Source organism: Watersipora subatra, chromosome 5 (assembly GCF_963576615.1).
Source record: "Watersipora subatra chromosome 5, tzWatSuba1.1, whole genome shotgun sequence".
Classification (NCBI taxonomy): Eukaryota; Metazoa; Bryozoa; class Gymnolaemata; order Cheilostomatida; family Watersiporidae; genus Watersipora; species Watersipora subatra.
The window spans coordinates 34,782,463-34,799,038 of NC_088712.1; the positions used below are offsets into that span (position 1 = coordinate 34,782,463).

At 34.3% G+C, this 16,576-nt stretch overlaps 1 protein-coding gene across 1 annotated transcript in view; it reads left to right on the forward strand.

The window, feature by feature from the left end:
- The first annotated feature begins 6,523 nt into the window (after window positions 1-6,523).
- LOC137397309 (IDLSRF-like peptide) overlaps window positions 6,524-16,576 on the forward strand; it is a 34,156-nt gene continuing 24,103 nt past the window's right edge. The window contains exons 1-3 of the mRNA XM_068083599.1: window positions 6,524-6,650; window positions 13,180-13,255; window positions 15,494-15,666. Of these exons, the coding sequence (XP_067939700.1) occupies window positions 13,233-13,255; window positions 15,494-15,666 (196 nt within the window). The 5' untranslated portion in view covers window positions 6,524-6,650; window positions 13,180-13,232. The remainder of the gene's footprint in view (window positions 6,651-13,179; window positions 13,256-15,493; window positions 15,667-16,576) is intronic.

Genomic DNA, 16,576 nt, shown 5'->3' on the forward strand with positions numbered 1-16,576 from the left:
TATAATTTTTAAAAAAATTGTAATCATGGCGATAAATCAAACATTGTCGCTTGTTACGAGTCATTATTTATGCGCTAATAAAACCGCCAAATTTACACCAGCCAGCACGACACTTCTTGATTTTTTTCCGCAGGTAGGCAGACTATGGTGAATACTAAGGAAAGGAAAGTGACAGAGTAAATAGAACATTTAATCCTACCTGGGCTGATTCGTTTGCTTTCACTGCTGATGAGACTGGTTCACAAGTTTGCTTGTGTAATGAGAAATTTGCAAACAAAAAGTTAAATGTCGCAAAACACTTTCAGAATGCACCCGCAGCCTTTGCTCAAAAATACCCAGAGGGAAATGAGAGAAAAGAGGCCATTTTGGAACTGATGCGTAAGGCTAATTTGAACAAAAATTGCTGCCTGAATGACATTTGCTGCAGTTAGAATTTAAGTTTGGCGTTTTGATAAAAGGACTGAATTAAACATGAAGTTGCAATTTTTCTTGAAAGTAACCTTATCAACAACGTAATATTTTCACGTTACGTTCAAGTTATTATTAGCTATATTATTGTTCTTTGCAAAAGTGTCATTTTTCTTCTCAGCAGTTAAATCATTATACATGCCACACCTTTTTGTTTTATGGTTTAAACATGGTATAAAAGCATTAAAAGCTAAACAAAAACGTTACATGTAGTATTTATGTATTTTTTAATTTGAAATATCGAAGGGGGTTTGTGGCTCCCACTGCGTTTTTTCTTGCGGAAAACAGGTCCAAATGGCTCTTTGAGTGGAAAAGGTTGCAGACCCCTGTCTTAAAGTATAGAAGTATTAATTCCTCGAGTAATAAAAACGTCTACACAGAAAATTTATTTTTGTTCAACATTTACTTTTCTAACTTTTAAACTTCATGAGAGTGTTTTGTGCAGTTCAAACTAATTGAGGCAAAAAATAAAACAACTATAAAGCTGTTTAAATTTGAAATAATTAGCAAATAATAGAAGATAATAGATAAAGTCTGTTACAATGAAATAACAATGAAAAATGATTTGATACTGATACAATTAATACAAACTGAGAAAACCAAATAAAAATCATGAATATGCCGAATTAATAATAACAATGAGTGTATAGAGGTATGTGTATAAAAAAAGTTACTGTGTCAGCAGAAGCTCATATTCACAGTTTTGATGGACGATACTGGTACTTCTCTATACTGTTACAAACGTATAGCAGTGAAACGCATGAGGTCTGACCGAACGTAAACCGTTTTAGCGAATGCCCAAAATTGATGGCGTGAAATTTGAAATTGAAACGGCACATTTTAAAATTACAATGTAAAAAAAATGGTTAATAGTAAGAATACTAGATTTTTAAAAAAAATTATAAAAAAGAACATACACAAAAGGTAATATTAATGAATAATGAAAAGTTCATATTTAGCGTTTGCAATCGCGATGTGGATAGATATGTAAGAGCGTCGAGAATGATAAGAACGGTTTAGCCTAGTGGTTAGGTGCACATGTTTGTAGAATTGTGATTCTGTTTCGCCAGTTCATAACTTCTGCAATGTGGCTATTTCATTGATAGATTTTAATCACTACAACTAAACACTTGGATGAGAGAAAACAAAAGATTAACTTTGAGATTTATATATAAAGATACATATATTTTTTCATGTACTTTTATTGGGCACTCCATAATCATTTTTATAGAAAAAAAATTTTCATTCGGTGCTACCAAAAACCAATAGATAAACAAAAAGGTGCTATTGCCACGCGGTGTCATAAATGCAAAAACAAGAATTTATACAAAAAGACTTGAACTATACTAAGATTAGATATACGTCTTATCTCTTTTGACAAAATATTAAAATAACTAGCTGGATGGCCGGCGTTGCCCGGGTATTAAATATCAGCTTATAAACAATAAGAGAGAATGTAGTTGCCTGCCACTTGCTATTAGCTTGACACATTGCCAATGGATAATTTGAGTAAGTTTACTAATAAGAGCTAGCTACTTGCTCTCACGATTGCATACATATAAAATTACGCTACTGCTTTCCATGACGTTACGCCATCACGTTGCCTCGTAACGGAGAGTGGTAGCGTATTTGCTCCCATATAGTGACATATATCACCTAGAGAATTTATCCAGCTCGTGTGGCTGAATTGTAAGGCATTTGACTGGCAAACAAGAGGGTCTGAGATCAAATCTTCTGCGATACGGATTCGTTGTTCCAAAATTTTAATAGCTATAATAGCTGGACAAACACGGACAGACCAACTTTGAGAAATATATATATATAGATTAGTAATACAATCGGTAATAATACCAAATAAAATCACCATGCTGTTACAGTAGATATCTGGTACTTCAGAGTTAGAGTATATCTGGGATGTATGAGGGAGTTTAACTGTTCATTATTTTCAATCCAACAATGTTAGTAAATAAGTTAATACTCGTATGTATGGCAGTGAGAGGTCTACTGTTCTAAACAAAAATATAGATAGTTCTAAATGAGGCAGCATAGCTATGGTACCCTTTTGGTACCATAGCTATGCTGCCTTATTTAGTACCAATGCTATGCTGCCTTATTTAGTACCAATGGTTTTACAAACATTTAAAATGCCTCAACCATTTCTATTTGTAATAATTGAGGTCACAGTTTGTCTTTCATATTTGATTAACATCACAAACATTAAAATAGCAGCAGTGCTTGTTACCACTCATGCACAGGGGAGGGGGGTCTATAAACATTGTAGACCAAAATAGTACCTACTTTATGCATCATCGCTCTACCAAAATTGTATCAACTTGCACAGGAAGTCCTATCTTGATTTGTGAAATTAATGGCTATCGCTTAATCATGTCTTTTACTTTGAACACTTTCTGGTTCCCGAGTCCTGGTCACTGCAAGTAATTCACTGCAAGTAATTCACTGCAAGTAATTCGCTGTAGTTAAAATGTAGCAACTGTAGTTACTGTGTTAATTAATTTTTTATAGCTTGATGTCCATTGAGCATACGAGCAGTTTTTATTATATGGTTTAGCTTTTGTTCTAACTACTGGCGTGTCATAACATTTACATTAATTATTAAAAGTTACGACATTCCACATTCGTAGCATCTTTTTGTGAATGATATGGTTAGCGCACAGCCTATGCCTCTGGTTAAGCATTCTGATTAAGTCAGTCAAGTCTAAACTTAGTAATAAAAGTATACACCAGTTTTCCTGTGAGAACTGTGAGAACCCTTAGAATACTATTCCTTTTGAACTGAATATCTTTTGAGGCTTCAAGTTTGTAGAACCCAGTAGAAAAAATATATATCAAATGTAGTATATAGTTTTTTTATATTCTTTTAAAGAAGTGATTTTTTAGTGGTAACTGAAGAAATTTGGTTGATGTAGGTCGTACCTGATGGAGTGTGTATATTTTTTTATGGATAGAAAAACCTATATTTTTAGTGTAAAACTCTTGTTGCTGAGAAGAATAAACTTTCTAGCTGTATCCATTTGTAACATTTTATTACTGAGAATTTCAATCAATGTGTCGTTAGATACTAGTGTTCTGTCAGCCATTTTTCATTTCTTGGTCAGATAGTTGGTGTCTTTAGTATATCAGCAATATTTCAACAACCGATTGTCCAATCGACTTGAAACTTCATCGTTATACTGAAAATGTAAAACCGCAGAAAGCGAAAAAAATTCATTATTTTACATACACCGGAAGCGCAGAAAAAGAACAAACGAAACTACGAATCTAAGTTTACTTTGGCGTACAATCAGCTGGCACAGGCTTCGGAGTGTTAAAATTATGACATGCTGAAGGGAATACAGAATTGGTTTGTACCAGGTTCTTACAGTTATTGTAACATATCTTTGTTGATCTAGGTAATGGGTGTTTTTTAACCAGCTCTCACAGCATCAAAATTTATGCAGTTAGGTAACCAGACAGACAAATATACTTTAATAAGGAGCATATTCTCCATAGAAATATTAATAATCATTTGGCATACTGCCATGCCTGCACATGAGGAGAACTGCAGGTCAAGGGCAATCAGGGACTCTCTTTGTTGTATCAATGTATTGGATTATTCGCTTGGTTGAATATATAGAATCAAGTTCTAGGCTAGGCAACACTCCTTACTTATACTATTGTTTTCTGTTGCCTGAGAATTTTGTGAAACTTTGTTTAAAATAGCCTAACGTTCATTACATAACCTGATTCTACTACGAATATATTTACGAGTAGGTTTTTATCTACCTAACTTTTCGATAAACATATCTAAAGAATTTGAATTTATTACATGCTGCTGTCTATCGATACGAGAGATGTTACCGTATGTCATATTTGCAATAGTTCAAATGTCAGGCTAATATTTTTAATTCTGACTCTCAGGAGATACAGTCCTTCAGGCACAAGGCGGTCTCTGTTATAAGAACAAGCTGAAATTATTCAAGGTCAAGGGCATGATTAATTCATTATGGGTTATTTAAGATGGACGTATCTTTTGCTAATTTAATTCCCAGCACAACATATGCATGATTTTGGACCTCATTACTAGTCTGTCGAAGTTGGACCCAGCGTTGAGCCGATGTCTATAAAACAAATAAACTCGACGAAAGGTCAATCCGACACATTTAAAATTTTGATGCAATCCGACATCATAACATCAAAGTTTGAGTGAATATTCGTTCTCAAAATGATCCTGTTGATAAGATGCTCAGAAAAAGTGCCCACCAAAAAATATCGATTTAAAAGTTTGTCAAATGCAACCTAGTCATCGCAGCAATAACTGTGATTTTGGGAAGAGATTTCTCCTACAGCCATTGTGGTTAAACTTCAGTCCATAACTCTTGTGAAGGTCCTATACCTGAGCTGATGTCTTCAAAGTCAGAAAAATCAGTTGAGGGAAAGAGGTGCAGCTGACAAGCTTAAAACCAACTAGCTTAAGCTAAGCTCAAGGCCATTCAGCAAGGCGCCACTTGACCTTAAATCTCATTGGATGTCGTTTAGTAGTAGAAAATCCTATTGCTACTTTATTTTCTTACTATTTGAATGGCCGGTTTTGCATGAGTAATAAAAAAGTTTTGCACAGACAATTTACTTTTAATCTACATATACAACATATACCATTCTACCTTTCAAATGAAGGTGCTTGTTTATTTCTGTGTGTGCTATAAGTTTAATTAGGTTTATGTTATATATACAAATATTTATAGCATTTTGGGAACTCTAGGCACTATTTTTTTGGCACACTGGCCGTCCCGTTAGCCATTAAAGATTGGCAGATGTAATAACTATGTCCACAATTATTCCATAGTATGGCAAGGTGCCCGCGTAGTGTAGTGGTCAGCGCGCCTGTCTGCAAAATTGTGTTTTAGAGTTGAATTCCAGTGCGAAGCTGTTTTTTTGTTCCTAGTGCTAGCTAACGCTGCAATCGTGCATCTTTTATCGCTGACTGGAAATACGACAGACCAACAAACAAACACATAGATTTGTATATATAGAGGAATGACTTATTTACAAAAGTAAAGCAGACTATAGCATAAAACGTGTTACTTTTTCTGATTGTAAAATTTATTGACTGGATAATACGTGACTAAAATAATATTTTATGCCCAACTTGTCACCATCACGGTTTATTCGCTAAGAAGAATGTGTTAATATCAAAGTTGTGCTGGTTTCAGTTGCAACATGTGGGCTTCAAAAGCTTTACTTTGATCAGTGCATCACTTTGGCTATTGTAACCTGCAGTACGTTGTCAGTTGCTTTGTGAAGCTGACAGGCTACATCAGCCACTCCAATCCTCAAATTTATATTTCAAGTCTCCATTGGTTCACCTAGACTACATATGAATACAACTAGACTGGATATTTTTCTGTGTAGGAGAGTATCTGCTGTTCAAACAGTTGCTGTAAATCTTTAGTGTAATAAGTTCTGTGTTCGTACATCTAAAGCAACGGTTAGAGCACTAGGGAAAAAGAATGTATCTCAGAAGAATTGAACTCAGGCACCCCGATTTTGCAACCAAGCACACTACTAACAGCACCGCCGGACCACCTTCCAGTGACACGGAATAATTGTTTGATTAATGATTGCAGATTATGATAACGTCTCACGGCTATGGTTCTGCTAGCGTACTAGTTATACATAACATTAAAAAAATATTATTATTCCAATCCACTAAAATATAATAAATAGTAAAACAATGCTTCAAAAATGCTCATCGCTAGCGAGACGGTGAACAATGCAAGTCACAATACTAAACAAATGGACAAAGAATTCTTTTTATAGAGCTGTAAACTAGATGAAAAACACAACAACTCTCCAAGGGCAATGCCAACTCCAATGCGAGTTGGTGGTCGGCATGATTAGGTTGGTATTATTGGCTAGCGTAATACTTCTATCTGTTGCAATTTCCTAATCAATATTGTGGCTCTGCTTTCGTTTGTCATCCCACGCTAGGAGAGCTCAATGATAACAGATAAAACAAAGTCTCACAGCGGTGAGTGTCACATTTGCTCTAAAAGAGGTGCCGGATAGCCAGCTTCAAAAATCGTAGCATATTCGTGAATAACAATCCATTCAAACATTATAGAGTTGTCTCGACAGCTGCTGACGTTGAATCTTGAATCTCAACTCCTATCATCATAACTTTGGTAAGATTTTAAACATCACTCTGACTGTTTTTGTGCAAAGTGCTTTTGATGACCAGAGTGCGAGTGTGGTCACATTTTTGTCGTCATTGGCTTGCTGAGCTAAAAATATTTCCGTTTCAATTTGATTGCTTCTTTGCAGCCCGTGAATCTGGTCTTGCTTATTAGTAAGTCATATTTTAACTAATAATTTATATTTGCCAACACAAAAAATTGTTGAAACAGAATATTTTTATTTAATTACATTCTATCAAAATGTGCCAATAGGGCTTTCATAATAACTGGACCAGTTTGTAGTGACAGTTATTTAGTTTCAGACTTTCACAGTATTCTAAAGATTATCTAAAAGAAGTAAATATGTAACCTTCATAGCGAAGAGATATACTAAACCTTCTGGTCGAAATCTTCTTCGCTCAAATCGTAAGCAATATACTTGCCTCGGCTCACATCCCAGAAATCGAAAATCCTTCGAATCTTTACCATAATAAGGAGTGTGTCTGTCTGTTTGTCTGTAGCCACACTAAGAGCATTAGAATAAAAATTCACCGCATGGAAATTATACTCAGATATTCGGTTAACAGCCAGGTACACCACCAGCTGAATCACCTTTCAGCATTGCAGAATAATTGTACACATAGTTATTACACCTAGTGATTTTTTCACGGCGTGTGGGCTGCCAGGGTACTAGTAATTGAAAATATTCAGCTCTGGTTCCACCCAGCCGTTGGCAAAGTTTCCAAAGACATCCAAGTCACTAGCTACGTTATCTTACCACTAATTGTTTGCGTAGACTGAGGTTCTATTATTCAATGTCAGAGACTGCAGAGTACAAATTGTCAACAGTCTTCATAGTAGGTCAAGGATGACTGTCACATCATCAATGTCAGATTTAAGTATTCTGAAATAATGTTCACAAAATAGCTCCTAGCAAACCTCTAGCAAGTTTTTAGAGCAAGAGGTGTTGCACCATGTACATTAGTTTTGTCTGCTCTGTGAGTGGTGAATCACAGAATGCCATTTAGACCCATTATTTATGAAATACATATTTATATTTTTTAATCTTGTTGAAATTGATTTTCTAAAAACTTCCAGCAACCAATGAAACAATGAATAGAATAAAAGTGTTAAAATCTTATATTTGAGTTACCTGATTGGTCACATTATTGTGGTATAATTTATTCCAAGTTATTTTAATTTGAAGCTTAAAATACAGGTTTTACCCATAAAACTTACACGCCCAGTGTCAAGAGAATCACGCTGACACTGTTACAGAGGCCGAAGCAAGCAGTCTTTATTTTTAACTATGTCCGCACACAAAAATTCACAAAAATTTATCAGTTTTAGTCACATCGTAATAAATCACACAAGAATTATTGTTTTTTTTGCAAAAAAAGAATGAAAAAGTGTGTTTAATGGTAACAGAATTAATACAGTCATACCTCGCCATATGAACTTTAATGCATTCTCGTACATCTGTCTGTCTGTCTGTCTGTCTGCCCATCTGTCAGTCTCACCTCAAAGCACTATTACCTTTATAAAATAATCAACTACAAATTAATTTGTTTCCATAATCCATGTTTTGAGTGAAAAATCACCCAAAACAGAGTATTATGATGAAAAGACCTGTTTTTAATTGTTGTACTTCAGTACCTACACTCATACAGAAACGCGTGTTGAGGCACTCGAATGTTGAGGCACTCGTATGTTAAGGCACTCGTATGTTGAGGCAATCGTATGTTGAGGTACTCGTATGTTTAGGTGCTCGTATGTTTCGGTACTTGTATGTTGAGTGACTCGTATGTTAAGGTACACCCATATATTGAGACACTCGAATGTTGAGGTACCTGTATGTTGTGGTACTTGTATGTTGCGGGACTCGTATGTTGAGGTACTCGTATGTTGAGGTACTCGTATGTTGAAGCAATCGTATGTTGAGGGGCTGGTATTTTGAGGTATGACTGTACATGAAAGCAGAGGTCTGCGAAGCATCACCAACATCCTGGTCTTTGTGCTGGTGTCATTGAGAGCAGGTGCTGAAACATTGATCTGGTTAGACACGGGTGAACAGTTTGCATAATTAATTATTATGAACACAGTTGCATAATTTCACTTTAAAATAAAATTAGCCTCACTTCCAATGATGTCACCACCAGCAATACAAGTTTCTCTGTGTCATCACTACTAATGCTTGTTATTTATTCTCGATACAGCGAATTTCTGCTGCTATTGTGGTACTGTCACAATATCTGTATCGATACTGTATCGATTTCACAGTGGATCAAAATACGACTTCATATATGGCAGCATAACGGCAGGAGCTTTTCTGACTTCTATAAAAGTCAAACCTTTCTTGTTACTGCAGCTCATGCTTTGCAAATCAAACCTTCATTCACGTGTCGTTCTTGAGAATGCATAGCAATACTACAGAGAATTATGTGCTCGGCTCAACAGGAAGTTTCATCAGCTGTTACCGTGACAACTATGGATGCTTTGTTTCTAATTATTTGGTGTGTCAATATTCAAGAGCATTATCAAGTTAACAGGATGTTATTAAGAGCGTGCCACTAAATATCACTGATAAACTGTGTCACTAAAAGCTTTCATAAACAATATATTTGATATGAAACGACTATACAAGTAATTGTCACTCCATTGTTGACATTCAAATTAGAAACTTAATGCCTGTTAGTTGAAATAGATTAAATCAACCATTTAAAGTGCCGTCTATTAACCAGTCAATCTATACAGGATATTTAGCAATAGCCGTATACAGGAAGGTTGCTAACCTCTCAAGCAGCTAGCTGCCTTTAGGCTTCAAAAGGTTGGCAGCAGGGTTGGGCAACCAAAAACGTGTTAGACTCCTACAGCGCAGAAGCCAACTTAAGAAATGTGGTGCTCGACTTTGAAAGGAGATTTTAGCTCAAAGGGCTGCGATGTCGTATAGTCTAGCTAATTCATAGCCATCTGCGCTTTGTAATCTTCATAATTAACTAAATTTTTCAAATCATTTTAAATCATAAACAGTTAATTATTGATAAACAGTCCATTTGTAAAGAGATATACACATGGATTGCACAATAGTTGGCATTTGTCTGTCGAATGTGTACCAGATAAAACAGTATAAAATGAGTCAAAGCAGCATTCAACTCAGAACAAGGTAACAGCCAACTCAGATTAAGGTAACAGCCAACTCAGATTAAGGTAACAGCTTATTCAGATTAAGGTAACATAACAAATCCTGCATAAACTATGCCTAGATTATTTGTATTTATACTTCCACACAATGGCAAACATCGTTCTTTATTCTGTGACACCAACATACTACATCTACCATCGTATGTTTCTGTTTATGAACTTTCTATTTCTACAATCTTCTATACACTCTCTTGACTCCTCCACAATACTCTTCAAATACCAACTTTCAAAACACTTTTGTTCAACTTACTTAATAATTCTTGATTTCTGTTTGGTCATTTTGTTTTACTTTTTTGCATGTAATAAAAACATCATTTTGTTGATGATTACTAATGCCTATAAAAGGTTATACATGCCATATACATGCATACTTATATACATACTTATTATGGCATATACATGCATACTTATATACATACTTATTATGGCATATACATGCATACTTATATACATACTTATTATGGCATATACATGCATACTTATATACATACTTATTATGGCATATACATGCATGCCACAAATAGAATAGAACTAACATATGTGTATGTTAGTGCTTACTCAGAAGGTCTTGAATTAGCTCACATTTTGTTGGCTAACCATGCTGGAACTCGGAGCGTTTTTATTTTTTACAAATAATGTACATGACTAGTTTTTATTTCAACAATTGGTTTAAAAAGGTTGCGAATTATAATAAAAAGTAGCCACAAACTTCAAATATCTCTGTCTAACATAAAGATAGTATTGGTGTCGTTAAAAACAATATATCGATTATGAATCATCTGAAGGAATGTCAGCATTTGCTGCCCGTACAGCCAATCAAAGCATTGAAAAACAATCACATAACAAATCATCCTATATGTTCACAGCTTTTATCAGAACTTTGCACTAGGAAAGAATTGTCAATGTAGGACATGGGACTCTCCGCTTGTCTAAGAAGACAACCGTCATACTCGAGGTATTGATTGAAACAAAGGATGCCTTTCAAGTACTTATCACAAAAGATAAGTAAATCTATTTTGTCAACACGGCACCGAGGGAGTATTTTAAGCCTGAGTCTGCGCATGAGGAACCACTCCCTAACATCGTAACGTTTTTGCTATCAAGCTCGCATGTCTTGGAATTGTGCGGCGTACCGGGCCAATTAGCAATGCAATTTGAACTTCTTACATAGCAGCCACATTGCTGCCATAACTTACCTCCAATTTGTTGTAGACCCTTAAATAAATATGCATTGGGAAGCTGAGAAATTGTTCTACAAGATGATATTTATTGTTTACAATTAACCTATAAAGCTTTTATAGCCTGGGCTGTAATTTGTTGGATCTCTCAATTCTTTTTTCTCATCCTAAATTTGAATGCATATTTTAGTTTTATAACTGTATTTAACTATATTGTGCTGGTGGATATGTTTGCTACAGTTTGGAGCAAAAACTGGCTTTTTATGTGCAATAGAAGATGAGTTATGAGCCTTGGCCCATTACACGCCCTGTTGAGATAACGGGCATGGCGCTATTATTCGGTATGGTGCAAATCTTCTAATGCCTAGGCTATAAAAGAATAATCTGGGGGTCTACGGCAGCAGTGACAAGGATGCTATTATACTAATTGATAAAACAAAAGGTACAAACTTTTGTGTAAAAGAGCGTCTATATGTGAAGTAGGTACGTGTTTCAACTGAAGTTGATTTTAATATCCCACATGCGTTGTCACTGTTTCTAGCAAACAATTAAAATACAAAAATACCCTCGGTGATAAAATTTGCTTAAACAAAAATAAGTGAATAAAAAAAATCTATTTGGACTATGATAGAGTTAACCGATAGACAAAGCTTAAGGCTAGGCATCTAGATAGACAAACTCAAGCTAAACACAGAATGTACAAATCTATCTATGATAATAGTTATGTGTGTTATAACGGAATGTCGTACAGACAGGGATGATAGCTCCATCTAGGTTGCAATCTTACTGTTTGATAATTATTAAAAGGAAATATTTGACCAGTAAAGTCTTTCGATAACAAATATAGTTGTCTTCTCCTGTACATTCTGTCGGAAATGTTGCCACAATCAGTTAGTGAGTGTAAGACTAGCGTTAGCATGGAAGTTGCTAGAATATTTGTAAGATTAGCGATAAATTGATCGTATACAAGCATTTCCGTCATGGGTCAGAGACATTCCACCATGAGCTGGATACAATAATGTTAAACCCGACGCTATTTGCGCTGTCTCTGTGAAGCTAGTTATCAAACATTGCTTCACACCTCGCTTGACGAGTGACAACAAGTGCCCTGTTAATAACAGATCATTAGTTTTTCCATAGAACACACATGTATATGGTAATTAGTGTTATGTCTCTCAGATGCAAGACACAGTATGATTATAGATATTCTATACCTGCATACGCAAGTGTGTCATCTAATGCTAATTGTAAGACAAGCGTCATCGTACTTCTCTGAATAATATCTAAATAATTGACAAACACAAGTTAAGATTTATTCAGATAATAGTACTTCTAGCATTTATTATCCGGATAAGTCTAACTCAAATATCTACCGGTTTTATATCTTTGTAAATCAAATTAGATTTAAACGAGTCAAAACATTTTTGATGAAATATCGTTTGATACAAACTCTACTCAAAGAGTGACTTTAAAAACTTGAGAAACAGAAATAAGTTAAACGCAAAACGAACTTCATTATTTCTAGTTTCCATGGATTTAAACATAATGCAAGTAATTTAGTCTTTGGTCAATATGAATCTAGCATCTTATTTAAACCAATAACAACAACAGAAGAGACTTCTTCATCAGACAACGACTTTGTTTGCTTGTACTGAAGTCTTCTGGGAGTTTCCTCGAATATTTGTTTTCTCTGGGTATTTAGAGTAAGTACCAAGTCAGACATACACGTACAGGCACTGGTGTGAGTAAACAGTGGTGGTTAGCCTAAGGCAGAAGTCTCGAGGTCGCAGATCGATCTACCAGAAACCAAATTTAGTAATGAAGTAAAGCAGTATTTTTGGCTTTCAGCTTTATATTAAAATAATTATATTCATAACTCTATGGAAATCCTAGATAATCTCAATGATTACAGGTTGCTTGCCGGTTATTATATCCTAATCGAGTGTATATGGGACTGGTACTGGTGTATATGGGTATATTGGTTTATGACTTTTTAGCAACATTTTTGTTTGTTTTTTAAGAATATGTTATTTGGTGACAGCGAGACTAGCCATTAGAACTGCTGCCGTTTTCAACGATGAACTTACACAAAACCTCAGTAGATTTTATCAGAAAGTATCTGTATTTTCTATCGTTTGCAATTTCTTTTGTTGTTTTAGGTGATCTGAATGCCAGGATCTTTTAGGATTACAATCGAAAAAATTTGATCGCGATGGAAACGCTCATAAGAAACATGTGTGTAAAATGATGTCACTAGTTATTATTATTATTATTATTATTGTTGCTACGTATAGTTGATATCGGCTACTGCGTTCATGTTGCAGTATTAGCTCTTAACAACTACATGTATAGAGGCCATAATCTCATGATCTAAACGTTTTAACTGCTATCAAGTTTTATCAATTTTAATCATAAAACATCTCGGCAGTCAGATTACCTCACACATCAACATCAATCACAAACGATAGCAAATACTGATATTTCTGATAAAATTTACTAAAATTGTTTGTAAGTTCTTCTGCAAGGCATATTTATTGTTGCATTGCAGAAATTATTATTACTTATTTCAATTTAACAAAAGACAAATTTAATTTAATTTACCGTAATTTGAACAAGTATGAACTTAAAAAAAGCAATAAGTCTTTTAATAATAACTTCAATTTTCAACATGAATGTACTATAAAAATTTCTTAGTCTGTAAGATAACGTGTTTTCAGCGTACCAACTAACATAGTGATAAGAAACTGGGTTATATGTGATCTCCCCTGGTTGCATAGAAATGCTCTGGTGAGCTTCTTCAAAGGGTAACAGTCGGTACCTAAAAGACGTCTTTGAAAGATGAATACACAGTGATTATGTTTGTTAGTTAAAAGAAATAGTCTCTGCTTCACCCTTACCCCTCTAATCCATTCTGTGACCTAAGGCTGATAACCATAGTTCTTAGATTATTTAGCTAGGTTGAGTTTACTTTATTCCTACAACAACTCTCAACCATGTGGGAGAGAATTGATTTTAAATTATTATGAATCATAGATATGTATTGTTACATCTCAGCGGTTTCCCACTTGTTCCGATTTATATTGTGATATCATTTACCTTTTGTGTTAGGCTGATTCTTTTTCTATTATGAGTTTGTAGCAGACATTGCTAAATATCCGCGTGTCCTGGATGAATTAGCTAATTGCTTCAGAAATGATATTAGTTAATGACATACTAAATTTGTTCATTGATTAGCGAATCTTATATCTTTACCAGATAAAATAAGTCTTCTAGTGCGTGCCATATAACTCCCGTCCAATAAGATTAGACGACACTCCCGTCCAATAAGATTAGATGACACTCCCGTCCAATAAGATTAAACGACACGCATCCGCTGGACTACTAATTGTTGAACAATTAATTTACACTAATTAGCAATCAAGTAAATTAAATATGTCTACTAAAACTCTTTACTTAATTATGTAATAATATTGTTAGTCAATAAAGGAATAATATAATTCTGTTAATTATATTAAAATCAATTGTTAGATTTAAGATTGGAGGTTCGATATCAGTTAAAGCCCAACTTTTGTGAGATGTTTCTTTATTACTTTCATCCGGCTGCAGAACAGAAACAATAATGTCTGCGTAAAATATTATATATATATAGTACTTTATTGGCAACAATTTCATTTCACAAATAAAAACGTTTTTCAAATTAGGCCATACAACAATAGTAAAACAAAAAAAAGGGAAAAAAGCAACAGTTAGCCATTAAAATTGAATAAATAGTCTGACAAATAGTGTTTAAAATGCCTTTCTCTGCTAAGAGAACAGATATTTAGTGGAAGATTGTTAAAGCAGCTGGCAATGACATTTTCAAAATGATTGTTAGTGATTGTATGCAATTTGTTCATATCACATAAGTTGAAATGAGTTAAGAACCTGTAATTGTCATGTAAAAAACGAGGACACAGTTTTGTTTTGATTAGCATTAAAATATAAATTTTTAAAATATAAATACATGTAAAATAAAGTAACTAAAATATAATATTGATGAATATATTTTTATGACTTTTGTAATGCCTTTTATATGTTTCTTTTATAAAATGGCCTGAAGCAGCTATTTTAATTAGTTATTATAACTTCACGATATTATTATTATTGTAGGTGTTAAAGGTACATGCTTTAAAACGCTCATTCTATGCTAATGTTGTGGATAGTCCATTTTTTACTGTGGCAACAAATTTATTTTTCTATGAACCTATTAAATGATTAATAATTAATTACAGGATAATTAAATCATTTGTAATTATATATAAGTTAATTAATTTATTAATAATTTTCACGGCTCCTTATCACCATTTTACAAACATTCAAAGCAAAAAATCATTGCATATGTATAGCCTCGGCTCCCAGCTTCCAATGCTCTTGCGTAGTTGAGCTCCTACAATTTTCTGTAGATTTTAGCATATCTCTGTATATACCTTGCAGAAAAATGGCATCCTACATCGTGCTGCTAACTAGTGTATTAATCTCTTTTGCTGCCTCTGCTGCCGGTATGTCAGTCAGCAATGAAGACTACATCCTAAACAAGATTATGGAAAGCTTCGACAGGCAACAAGCTGAGAAACGAGGAAGTGATGAACTGAAGGTCAATTTTGAAGGTCAGTGTTGAGCGTTTTCTATATAATAGCTTGTGCATCGGACTTTTTAGGGAATAAAGTTTTAATTAGACACTAAATAACAAGAAAATAAGTAGGACAACTCTCGATATAATCAGTTGCATTGGTGCGTAATATTCGTTATTTGTTGCTGTGTGATAATAAAAATGTTGCTTTCACTAAACACTTTACAATGACATAAAATTTTACTGTTGCAATATTTATTTTTCAGAAAAATAACAAGTGTTAGTCTTATAGTACTTGGTAACATGATAGAAACAACAGCAACAAGTCTCAACAAGTCTATGAGTGCTTATTCATTGCATGCCATAGGAACACAGACTAGCATGCGATTAATATCTTGTGTACTTTCTAATTTACTTCAATTTGATCAAAAGCCTAATCAACGGCTGAAAGATTTGTATAGTTGAAGTAGCCCCAGATTACAGTATGTTCCAAATGCCTTGAAAAATTCAGTACAATTATTTAAGTTTTGCAGAGATATGATAATTAATATATAATAATACTCCTGCTGATAGCCTTCAGCTTTAAACATCAAGCATAAAAACAGTAAAACTCTGTTATCAGAAAATTAACACATCGCTTGCAAAAGGCTAAGTTCACATGAGAGTTATCTTCTCTCAGCATCTTTCTGCAAGTACGTCTAGTAGGTCATTAAAGGTATAGATGAGGGCAGTGAGCATCTTTTCACAAGGAGTACAGCTAATGAATGGAGTGCAGTGTATGGTTGAATATCCTAATATTAGATCAGACTGTAGTTTGTTAGGCCCGGCACATACTGTAAGAATTATATTCACTTTTGGCTCTACGCTGCTGATGCCTCAAACTGACAGCATTTTACCCTGTTATCAGGGTAAAACCCAAACTCAAACGTTCAACAAACTTTAAATAC